The 12,617-nt window shown below is 42.9% G+C and overlaps 1 protein-coding gene across 1 annotated transcript in view; it reads left to right on the forward strand.

Annotated features, from left to right (window-relative positions):
• The window catches only part of GFRA4 (GDNF family receptor alpha 4), a 209,714-nt gene extending 198,749 nt beyond the window's left edge, over window positions 1-10,965 (forward strand). The window contains exons 7-9 of the mRNA XM_040357334.1: window positions 1,917-2,051; window positions 8,330-8,487; window positions 9,916-10,965. Of these exons, the coding sequence (XP_040213268.1) occupies window positions 1,917-2,051; window positions 8,330-8,487; window positions 9,916-10,059 (437 nt within the window). The 3' untranslated portion in view covers window positions 10,060-10,965. The remainder of the gene's footprint in view (window positions 1-1,916; window positions 2,052-8,329; window positions 8,488-9,915) is intronic.
• The last annotated feature ends 1,652 nt before the right edge of the window (window positions 10,966-12,617 follow it).

Below are 12,617 nucleotides of genomic sequence, written 5' to 3' on the forward strand. Positions count from 1 at the left end.
GATGCGTGCGCTGGATCCCAGACCTGGATGAAGAGATTTTCAGACCTGGATGAAGAGAATTCACATGGGGGGGCCGGGATCTGGGGGTCCCCTTTGTTAAAGGGGTCTTCCAGATTCCGATAAGCCCCCTGCCCGCAGACCCCCACAACTACCGGGCAAGGGTTGTGGGGATGAGGCCCTTGTCCCCATCAACATGGGGACCTGGTGCTTTGAGGGGTCACAGACCCCCAAAGCATCCTCCCAATGTTGAGGGCATGTGGCCTGGTTCGGTTCAGGGGGGGCGCTCTCTCGTCCCCCCTCTTTTCTTGCGGCCTGCCAGGTTGCGTGCTCGGATAAGGGGTCCGTGTGGATTTTTGGGGGAACTCCACGCCATTTTTTTTATTTGGGGTGGAGTTCCCCTTAAAATCCACACCAGACCTGAAGGGTCTGGAATGGATATTTGGGGGGGACCTCACGTAATTTTTTTTTCATTTGACGGCGGGGTTCCCCTTAATATCCATACCAGACCTGCAGGGCATAGTAATTGAATTTGGGGGACCCCCACGCTTTTTTTTTTAATATGAATGACTTTTCTCTGAATTGCCGGGAGCCGACAATTCATTATAGCCACGAGTGATTTTAAATGACTTTTTTTCCTTCAGAAATGACACTTTGTGCAGAGACAGTTCTAAGCACAGGAAACATGTGCTGCTTCACAGGCATACTATGCACCCCCCCCCCCCCTAGTTACGAAATTGAAAGGAATATTTCACTTTTATTGTTTCACTTTAAGCATTATTAAATTCACTGCTCCCGAAAAAACTTCAGTTTTTAAAACTTTTTTTTGCATTGATACATGTCCCCTGGGACAGGACCCAGGTCCCCAAACACTTTTTTAGGACAATAACTTGCATATTAGCCTTTAAAATTAGCACTTTAGATTTCAAACGTTCGAGTCCCATAGGCTTTAACGGGGTTCTAAAGTTCACACAAACTTTTGGTCTGTTCGCAGGTTCTGGTGCGAACCGAACGGGGTGGTGTTCAGCTCATCCCTATTGGACACTTGTCCTTGGAATAGGTATCCTCATTAGAATACTTCCCTTTATTGCTTCTTCTGAGGACACCTCTAGAATTTCCAGTGTTCCTATACTTTTAGTGTGTGAGTACTTTTTTTACTCTTGCGGCATGGAAGGTTTTGGAAGATTTACAAGGCCCTGGTTTCACTAAGGTTGAAAACTACTGTTTAGAAGGGTCCAATGGAGAATTTACTAAACTTGCTGTACGGTAAAATACATTACAATCTCTTGATTCTATGAGTATGCCTCAAAGTTATAAAGCCTACAGAGTGTGTTTTCTATATTTTATAACCTATGTGGGGATTATTCCTGGTAATTCCTTTGTATAATTTATGAATGTTCTTTTAGGTAAAACAGAATGTAAGTAATATTGTTGCCTAACTCCAGACAAAATGTTTAAATATCAGCTTTGGATCAAGTGGGGACAGTTTAACATCCTGTTCCATTTCTTATTTATGTCTTGTTTTGGGGGAGATTTATTTTCCCTCTTCTTGTACCTCTGCCACCCATACAAGTAATTAGGGGATATGGCTGTCAAGGGGATAGTAAGACACAGACAAACTCTTCTCTATTCTCCAAAATATTGTCCCCTCACTTCCTGTCCTGATGCTAAAAGAAATAATATCCAGTAAAAAAATGAAAAGGTTTGGCTGGAGTTGAGTTAGACTGGTCCAGACGAAAATGGAAGTTTCCTGCAAAGTTCTTCGTAACTCACGTACTGTATGCGGTATATTCTAGGTAATTTATAATAAATTCATGCTTTAGGACCCTTGTATGAAAGGGTCATGAATGGACGAATGTGATTCCTAGTTGGACAGATGTGATGTTTGATTTTAAGCTTTGTGTCTGTCTCCTCCTCAGGCAGCCCAATTACTCCAAATTATGTGGACAATTCATCCTCAAGTGTCGCCCCCTGGTGTACCTGTAACACGAGTGGAAACCGGCAGGAGGAGTGCGAGAACTTTCTGCACTATTTCACCAACAACATCTGCCTCCGTAAGCCTTTTTATTATACAGTTTTGCATTTAGTTCTATATATAAGATACTGTATATTCTGTATAATCATTTACTCAAAAAATGGATTAAAAAACTACAACCCAGAACATCTTATATGTTCAGTACATGTAGGCTGTGCTTCCTATGTGTGACTTGATCCTCTCTAATCCAGGGGTAAGCAATCTTCGAGAGATGGGGATCTACCTGAACAATGTGAAAGTGATCAAGAATCACAGGGGTTTTGCACCCTTTTTTTTTTTTAAGAAATTGACTAGCAAGACCTAGCTAAAAAGTAAGGAAAACGTAGAAAAATATAATAAAACAAATGTCACTGTAAAAATATAAGTGTAAGCTACCTTAAAAGGGGATGGTGTCAGTCAGTAGAGCAGTGGACTGTGTCAGTAGGGCAGTAGATGATGTCAGTAGAGCAGAAGATGGTGTCAGTAGCATAGTGGACAGTGTTAGCCAGTAGAGCAGTGGACGGTGTCGGAAGGGCAGTGGACGGTATCAGTAGAGCGAAAAGTTTATCCATTCTCAATGTTATTTATTGCAGTGGTTCTCAACCTCAGTCCTCAAGTACCCCCAACAGACCATGTTTTGGGAATTTCTCTTAGATAAAATAGCTGTCCAAAATATCAAGCCATTGTCTCTGATTTAAAGCACCTGTGCAAGATGAAGAAAAACCTGCAAACATGGCCTGTTGGGGGTACTTGAGGACAGGGTTGAGAACCACTGATTTATTGTACTGACCTGTAACAATAACATGGTTCTGATGGTACTTTTACCTCAATACATAGATTACAAAAAAAAACTTCTGGGTGCAGTCTCCCATCCAGCCTCCCTTTTACCTGAGTCCCATCTCGATCCAGTGATGTGGAAGAGAGTAGCGGCTCTCCTGGGTATCTCTCACCTCTGGATACTGCTGCTGTCAATCACAGTCAGTGAGCCAATAAGGAGAGAACGAAGGGTGTGATGGAGCTTCAATCTGTGTGTGAATGGACAATATCTATTTACAGGAGCATAGCTCAGGAAAGAGCCTGCCCGAGTGCCCCTATAGCAAGAGGCTTGCTATTGGGGACACTCTGCAGAGGGGAGGAGCCTGAACCACTGGCGGGGGACCCAAAAAGAAGAGGATCAGGGCTGTTCTGTGCAAAACCATTAAACAGAGCAGGTAAGTATCACATGTTTGTTCATTAAAGAAAGAAATAAAACCTTTTAGAATCACTTTCTAAAGTCGTTTTTTCTGGAAAACTTTAAAACCCACTCCAGGCCAACTCTAAAGCCCTGTACACACGATCAGTCCATCCGATGAAAACGGTCTGATGGACCATTTTCATCGGTTAACCGATGAAGCTGACTGATGGTCAGTCGTGCCTACACACCATCGGTTAAAAAAACGATCGTGTCAGAACGCGGTGACGTAAAACACAACGACGTGCTGAAAAAAACGAAGTTCAATGCTTCCAAGCATGCGTCGACTTGATTCTGAGCATGCGTGGATTTTTAACCGATGGACGTGCCTACAAACGATCATTTTTTTTCTATCGGTTAGGAATCCATCGGTTAAAATTTTTAAACAAGTTGGCTTTTTTTAACCGATGGATAAATAACCGATGGCGCCCACACACGATCGGTTTGGACCGATGAAAACGGTCCATCAGACCGTTCTCATCGGTTTAAACCGATCCTGTGTACGCGGCCTTAAGCAGCCATTCTCAACACCGGTTTGGTGGAATCCTAGGGTTCCCCCAGAGGTTGTCAGGGGATCAACCTCTGGCCATACACTAGTAGATTTTTGAATGAACATTTGTACAAAAATGCTTAATACATTTGATGACTGGACAAATGATGTGCGAAAGTACTTCAAAATAGTGTTTAGTTTTAACATTCAATTTTGAAATATACAGTAATGTATACGGTTCCTTCCAATTCTCTAGTCATTGTGGTCAAGAACAAAGGCCAATTTGACCCCACTAACCACTTAAAAAATAAAAATCTACTAGTGTATGACCAGCTTTAGTCCTGGAGTACAGGTGAGTCCTGCCTGGTGATGATGCACGCCCTAGGGGGTGACGCACGCCCTAGGGGGGCAAGTAAACAACAGACTGGGTTTATAGGAAATCGGTAAAATGACATGATTGCGAAAAGTTTTCAGAGTGTGACGTTATCACCTAACACTCTGCAAGTAGACAGCAGATGTACAGAAGCCCCTCACGCTCTTTGATTTGGTCTGGGAAGAAGAAAGATTAATGCATCACTTTGGCCTTTGTGATTCAGTCATTGGCCTCCTTAATGGCTGCAGCAATCAGCAGCGAGCAGTGTTCATTCAGTTCTGGAATCTGAACATCTAATCAAGCTTGCAAGGCACAAAACTTTATTTTAAGCTAGCCTGGAAGATCGATAAACCTAAAATAAAAAAAAAAGGACATTATGTGAGCGGGCTGTTAACAACAGCCCCACATACAGTATCTCACAAAAGTGAGTACACCCCTCACATTTTTGGTAAATATTTTATTATATCTTTTCATGTGACAACCCTGAAGAAATTACACTTTTCTACAATGTAAAGGAGTTAGTGTACAGCTTGTATAACAGTGTAAATGTTCTGTCCCCTCAAAATAATTCAACACACAGCCATTAATGTCTAAACAGCTGGCAACAAAAGTGAGTACACCCCTAAGGCCTAGTACACACGAGAGGATTTATCCGCGGATACGGTCCACCGGACCGTTTCCGCGGATAAATCCTCTCGAGGATTTGCGGGGATTTGGATCCGATGGAGTGTACTCACCATCGGATCGAAATCCGCGCCGAAATCCCCTCGCGATGACGTGTCGCGCCGTCGCCGCGATGATGACGCGGCGACGTGCGCGACGCTGTCATATAAGGAATTCCACGCATGCGTCGAATCATTACGACGCATGCGGGGGATCCCTTCGGACGGATTGATCCGGTGAGTCTGTACAGACCAGCGGATCAATCCGTTGGGATTGATTCAAGCGGATAGATTTGAAAGCATGTCTTCAAATTTCTATCCGCTTGAAATCCATCCCAGGGGATAAAAATCCGCGGAAACAGATCCGCTGGATTGTACACACCAGGGGATCTATCCGCTGGAGCCGGTCCGTGGATCAATTCCAGCGGATGGATCCTCTCGTGTGTACGGGGCCTAAGTGAAAATTTTCAAAATTGAAACCAATTATCCATTCTCCCTCCCCGTTGTCATGTGACTCATTAGTGTTACAGGGTCTCAGGTGTGAATGTAGAGCAGATGTGTTAAATTTGGTGTTATCGCTCTCACTCTCTCTTACTAGTCACTGGAAGTTCAACATGGCACCTCACGTCAAAGAACTCTCTGAGGATCTGAAAAAAATAATTGTTGCTCTACATAAAGAATGGCCTAGGCTATGAGAAGATTGCCGAGACCCTGAAACTGAGCTGCAGCACGGTGGCTAAGACCAGACAGCGATTTGGTCACCATGTCACAGCTTGAGTTTAAGTGTTAACTGAAGGGTGAATGTTACAAACTAAAGACAGCTTTTCAGAGTTGGGTTAAAGTGGTTGTATAGGTTCAGTTTTTTTTTCTAAATAACAAATATGTCATACCTACCTCCACTGTGCAGTTCGTTTTGCACAGAGTGGCCCCGATCCTCCTGTTCTGGGGTCTCACGGCAGCTCTCGCGGCTCCTCCCCACAATAGCTAACTATGACTCGGCCCCGCCCCCTGGCAGCCGCATCATTGGATTTGATTGACAGCAGCAAGAGCCAATGGCTGCGCTGCTATCAATCTATCCAATCAACGCCGAGACTCAGTGGAGAAGAGGACGCCAGGGATGCGCAGAGCAGGTGAACGGGCTCAGGTATGTAAAATGAGGGGGGGCTTGGGGGGACCCGTGATTGCCAGGTGTTTTTTCACCTTAAAGGGGTTGTAAAGTTATTATTTAAAAAAAAATAACAAACATGTTATACTTACCTACACTGTGCAGCTCGTTTTGCATAGAGTGGCCCCAAACCTGGTCTTCTGGGGTCCCTCGGCGGCTGTCTTGGCTCACATGGTGTTGAGTTCCTGCGGGCGCGCTCCGGTGATACAGCCGGCAGCTATTTCCATTCACTGTATCACTTGGCCCCGCCCCCGGTGCGCCATGTTACTGGATGTGATTGACAGCAGCGCGAGCCTATGGCTGCGCTGCTTTCAATCCATCCAGTGTAGCCAATCAATGCCCAGGCTGAGCGGCAAAGAGAATGTCGGGGGCGAGCGCAGGACTTTTCGAGGGGTCAGGTAAGTATAACGGGGGGGCGGTATTGTTGGATGTTTTTTCACCTTAATGCATAGGATGCATTAAGGTGAAAAAACATTTACCTTTACACCCCCTTTAATGCATAGGATGCATTAAGGTGAAAAAGCACGAACCTTTACAACCCCTTTAAGAGTTGGGTCCAGGTTAAGTGTTAGGATAATATCTACATTAAAGAATACTTCATGTTGTGAGCATTTATGTTTACTTGCTACTACTACAGAAAGTTCCATAACACAAGCTACAGTACCCTGAACCACGAACCTACCACCATTATATAGTTGGCCAGTGGAGGATTACCAAATGTTAGAGTCAGAACAAAGTTGAAGATTTTAGGAGGGGGAGGATTCCAAAAAGTTTTTTGGGTGGAACTCCACTTTAAACAATTCTGCATTTCCAACCAATTGTCGAAGGCCTTTTCTGTTCCAGCATGACTGTGCCCCCACACATAAAGCCAACTCCATAAAGACACCGTTTAATGAGAGCCTTCAACTCAACCCTACTGAAAACCTTTGGAATAAATTAAAATGCTGATTCTTGTCCAACAGCAGTACTTGCATTTATAAATGTTGTTTTTTTGGCTGTACGGGCACAAATTCTTACAGACACGCTCTTACAGGCTAAACTCTTTCTCCGACTTGTTCATTCCCTACTTGTTCATTCCCTGACTAAGTTGGGGTAGTCGGTACACTTTTTGGTGGGGGTGGGTCAGCCACGCCTCTTAACCATTGACCCTATGGGGTCCCACCTCCTGACCTTTTACCTTTTGAGCAAGGTCCCTATTCAAATCCTAGCCCTAGCCTTGTTCTTCAAGGGGAAACCCTAACCCTAAGTGCATCTCCACTAAGTAACTCCCCCACCCTAAAACTCCTACTTTTCCCAGATCCTGCTCGGTTTGTCAGAAAAAAAACCCTAGCCCTCTAACCCTAACCCTAATCCTAAATGCATCTCAACATATTCACTCCCCCACCCTAAAACCCCTACCTTTCCCAGATCCTGCTCGGTTTGTCGGAAAAACAACCCCAACCCTAACCCTAATCCTCTAATTCTAACCCTCTAACCCTAACCCACTAACCCTAAGTGCATCTCCACTTAGTGACTTCCCCACCCTAAAACCCCTACCTTTCCCAGATCCTGCTCGGTTTGTCGGAAAAACAACCCCAACCCTAACCCTAATCCTCTAATTCTAACCCTCTAACCCTAACCCACTAACCCTAAGTGCATCTCCACTTAGTGACTTCCCCACCCTAAAACCCCTACCTTTCCCAGATCCTGCTCGGTTTGTCGGAAAAACAACCTCAACCCTAACCCTCTAATCCTAACCCTAAGTGCATCTCCACTTAGTGACTCCCCCAACCTAAAACCCCTACCTTTCCCAGATCCCGCTTGGATTGTCTGAAAAACAACCCCAACCCTCTAACCCAGTGGTCAGCAACCCTGTCCTCAGGGCTCACTAACAGGCCAGGTTTTATGTATTACCTTGGGGAGATGCATACTAGAATACTGCAATCACTGAGCAGCAAATTATATCACCTGTAATGTATTTCAGTTATCTTGCAAACCTGGCCTGTTAGCGGGCCCTAAGGACAGGGTTGATGACCACTGCTCTAACTTAACACCCTAACTGACCTTTGACCTATGAACTTTAACCCTAACCCTAAGTGCATCTCCACTTAGTGACTCCCCCACCCTAAATCCCCTACCTTTCCCAGATCCTGCTTGGTTTTCCCAGAAGAATGGAGGCTGCTATAGCCAACAATGAGGGATGAACGGGTAACTCCATAATAATGCTTATGGTTTTGAAATGGGATGTTCAACAAGCTCATCTATATGTGATGGTCGGCTGTCCACAAACCTTTGGCCATATCACAACCCTTACTTTATTGTTCAATTTTAGACTAAGACATCATTGAGTCAGTTACATCACTAACCCCCTAACACGCTTGGGGGATAATTTACTTAATGTTGTCATTTGTGTTTCAGAAAATGCTATACATGCTTTTGGCAATGGGACCAATTTAAATCCAGCGGTGAATCCATCAGTACCCCCTACGACTCCACTACACAACGAAGAGAAGTACAGTAATGCTTCTGTTCCTGCAGTCAAAGAGAGTTTCACTGTCCGTGTACAGCCCACCAAGGTAATTGGGGGGAAAAAAATATACAGGGAAAAATGGAAAAGCAAAAACACAGATGTTGCATCAGTTATATTGGTGTAAATACTAGGTGGGCTGGGCAAGGCATTATTTTGCCACTTGAAAGCTTGCCTTACACTAGAAGATTTTCGGACAAATATTTTGCATGAATATTCGTACAAAAATCTTAGTGCATTGAATGTAATTCTAAAGTATTTAAAATGTGTGTATGCTTTTAATAGACATGTGCAGAATGAAAACATTTGTTAAGTTTAGTTTTAGTTTTGATTTTTGATTTACATAAATTTGTTTATTTTAATTTGTTTAATTGGTTTTCGGAATTCACATTATTTTTTTTAATCTATTAAAATGTTCTGAATTTGGTCAAATTGAACAGAATTTGACCGAATTCGAAAACTTTAAATCTATTCGAATTCCAATTGAATTCCATTCTAATTGAATTTTATTCTAATTAAAATGTACGGTATTCTATTCGAATGTAGAATTAGAATTTTGGAAGATGGTTATATTCTTTCTATTCTATTTTAGTCTCTTTGGAAATTTGAATTTGATCTGAAAACTATCCGAATTTAAAAACTATTTGAATTAAATTTTTGTCCGAAATTTTGCTTTATTTCGGATTAATTTAAATGTGTTACTATTGTAATTCGGAAGTTTGGATACATCCTAATTCCGAATAACACAAAATTTGTCAGAATTTCAATTCGGGAATGAAACAAACCGTACATGTCTAGCTTTTAACATATGATTTTGGAATAAATGTATTCTCCCGAATAAAATCACATATATTGTTTGAAATTTGTTAATTCAAGACTAATTTCTATGCTGCTCCTTCAAATTTCTTTGTCACTGTGGTCAAAAACGAATGTTGATTTGACCTCACTAATGATTCGAAAATTGAACAAACTCTCTTAGGTTCAATAAGTTTTTATTTTCATTTTTATAGAAAGACATAACAGTATCAACCGGGTCAAGCACCCAACAGAGGGCGACCCGATCAACAAAAGTAGAAACATAAAAAATTGAAATAAAACAGTAGACAGTTACATTGCCATACCAAATAAGCAAGAAGGTACAAACAGATGTTAAATAGGCACTTAGGTGGTACATACATATATAGGCAATGCACATACATATATAGGCAATGCAGTCCAGCATCGGGCGAAGACTACCCGTGGTCTGGCCGCCCCTCTGGGAGGAACAAACTCTCTTAAAACAAAATTCTACTTGTGTCTGTGGCCGGTATTAGTGTATTCCTACATGGCCGTTCAATTACTCACATGTAAATCTCAGTTTTTTTGTCCCCTGTTTATATTGATAACCTAAATTTATCGCAAAGAAACCTTCCATGTAAGTAAACTAGACGTTATTTTTTTAATCGTATCTAACAGACTTTTTTTTTTTTTTTTCCAGGCCACAAAAGATGAGTCATTTTTAGTAGGATCCGATGAAATGAAATCCGACGTTTTCAACTCCCTGGTTCCCTCTTCCAGTTCACAGTTGGTCCACGGTGGATGTTCTTTACTCATTGCTCTATTTTTCCAGACCTTTATCTGAAGACAGCCAAGGGCCTCGTATTTTATGCTAAAAGAGAAAATATAAAAAGCCGAGAGAAAAACTTTGTCTTCTCTATTTTTATTATGTTCATTCATGGTAACCTTAAGAGTCCTTATTTTCATTTATTGTCTTTTAAAATAATCAAGAAAATATAAAAACACACTCGGAGTCTCTAAAGTGACTTTCAGACGCGTTTCAGAAGAAGGCCTGGTGGGGCCTGCTGGAGATCAAGAACATTGGCATGGATCTCCTTTTAGTGGACGACCAAGGAGCTTCTGAGATGAGACACTTGTATTATTTCTCTGTTGAAAACGAGATAACCGAAACGTGGACAAGAACTAAATGATAAGCATTAAACAGTGCCGGTAATCAAGATGATTTGCACACTTGCCAAAATTACAACCCGATAGTATGTAGGAAAATGCATACAAAAATGTAATGAATCCTACACTATTTGCATAATTGGGACACCTATTTTCTATATATTTTAAGAGAAAGAGGGGGGAGGGGGAGGTGTGTATATACCACATTACCGATTCGTCTGACATAACGCCAAGGAAGCCAGAAACAGACAAAGGATGAAAAAGTTGTGTTTTTAGCATTGGTATCATTTTTTTTCAACCTCTAAAGTGCTTGTGTACCTTAATACCCCTTAAAACCTATTTCTTGATGGTCATATGAAACTATTTCTACAAGATGGGACAAAATGCTTTCTAACAGGGCTTAATTTCAAGTTATGTCAACATAAGATTTCCGATAATAATTTGGTGTTATGAACCCCCTCCTGTTTCTTTTTCCTCTCTGCTGAGATAGAGTTGAATTCAATCGACACACAATTTAATTTTTAACCTTGGGATTTTCTTTTTTCTTTTTTTGGAAAGTAGCATTAAATTGTACTATACAACTCTGGGTGTCTAAAGGTCTTTTCAGTTCTGATGGTCTAAACCATGGGTGCCCAACCTTTTGAAGAGTGAGGGCCACTTAAGCAACTTGGTAACCAGTCGAGCGGTCATCCACAATGAGCGGAGCGGGTGGATGACAGGTCACGGCTACTCTATAGGCCCTCTGATCCGCCCAGATGAAAGGGGATGAATTCTCTTCTGTTTTTCGGATTGGAGGTAGGCAGGTGTAAACAGACATCTGTCGCTCTGTAGAGGTGAATTAAAGGTCCCATTTGGTTGGGCCGATCGTGTGAAAGGGCCTAAGACTGCTTTCACACTGATCTGCTGCGGTTTACCCACACCGCAGGTGCAGTGTAGTGCACCTGTGTCTATCCTGCGGGTTAGCTGAACTTTGCCATAGATTCCACCTGTGGCAAAATCCGGTGCTGTAGAGGAAGCATCGGCTTATGGGGCTCTGCTCTGCAGCCACTTTCTTCCTGTACCACAAGCTTCATTCACAACACTGATGCTGTGGTATGACGGGTCGGCAACCTGCGATTTGGGCTTGCCAACCCTCCATTCCAGAGCAGGAGGTCACTGGGCACATCAGAGGGTTCTGCAGGCCACATGGTCTAAACAAACCGTAAACAATGAACATTTCTGTAAAAGTTCATATGGCAGTTGCTGGAGGGTTTCATTTGAATTTGTGTTTGTTAAGAAATGGAATAATGACTGATCATTTTGCAGACCTTAAATTGATAATTGTCAAGGTGGACCCATAGTGTGACCATGGCTGACAGCAGGCTGCAGCAGATTTGGTCCTCCAAAAGATGGTCAGAACAGACAGTAGCAAAATCAGTAGCTTGATGGGAAAAAAACAGGCAGAGATCCTAAACAGACTAGGTTTCAGACAAACAGAGCCATGGCTGCCAGCATCAGAGATAACAGATCAGAATAAGCACAAACGCTGCACAAATAATTTATAGCACGGGTGCTCAACCTGTGGCCCTCCAGCTGTTGCCGCCCCATGAGCTGACTTGTAGGACCACAACAGCTGGAGGGTCACAGGTTGAGCACCCATGATTTACAGGAATAATAAAGGGCATGAACAGACAGAACTCAGGTAGACCTAAATCTGGAACATTAACAGGAAGACATCCTGAAGATCAGGCATTTTCTGACTGTTAAGCAGTCTGTTTAGGCACTTCCCTGACTAGGGAAGGTATGTGCTGCAGAGACCAAAGCTTCAGGGCTGTTTAACCACTTGCCGACTGCATCACGACGATATACGTCAGAAGAATGGCACGGGCAGGCAAAGCCACATACCAGTACGTTGCTTTGAATCTGCCACCTAGTGGGCCCGCTGGGAGCTCCGTGACTCAATGTCCACTGGTGTCCCTTGATCGTGTCACGGAGCTGCAGAATGGGGTGATGCCTAAGTAAACAAGGCATTTCCCTGTTCTGCCTAGTGATATGACAGAGATATACTGCTCCCTGTCATCGGGAGCAGTGATCACTGTCGTGTCACTTGTAGCCCAGCCCCCTCACAGTTAGAATCACTCCCTAGGACACACTTGACCCCTTCTTCGCCCCCTAGTGTTTAACCCCTTCACTGTCATTGTTATTTACACAGTAATCAGTGCATATTATAGCACTGATCGATGTATAAATGACAAT

This window comes from Rana temporaria, chromosome 1 (genome assembly GCF_905171775.1).
Source record: "Rana temporaria chromosome 1, aRanTem1.1, whole genome shotgun sequence".
NCBI lineage: Eukaryota > Metazoa > Chordata > Amphibia > Anura > Ranidae > Rana > Rana temporaria.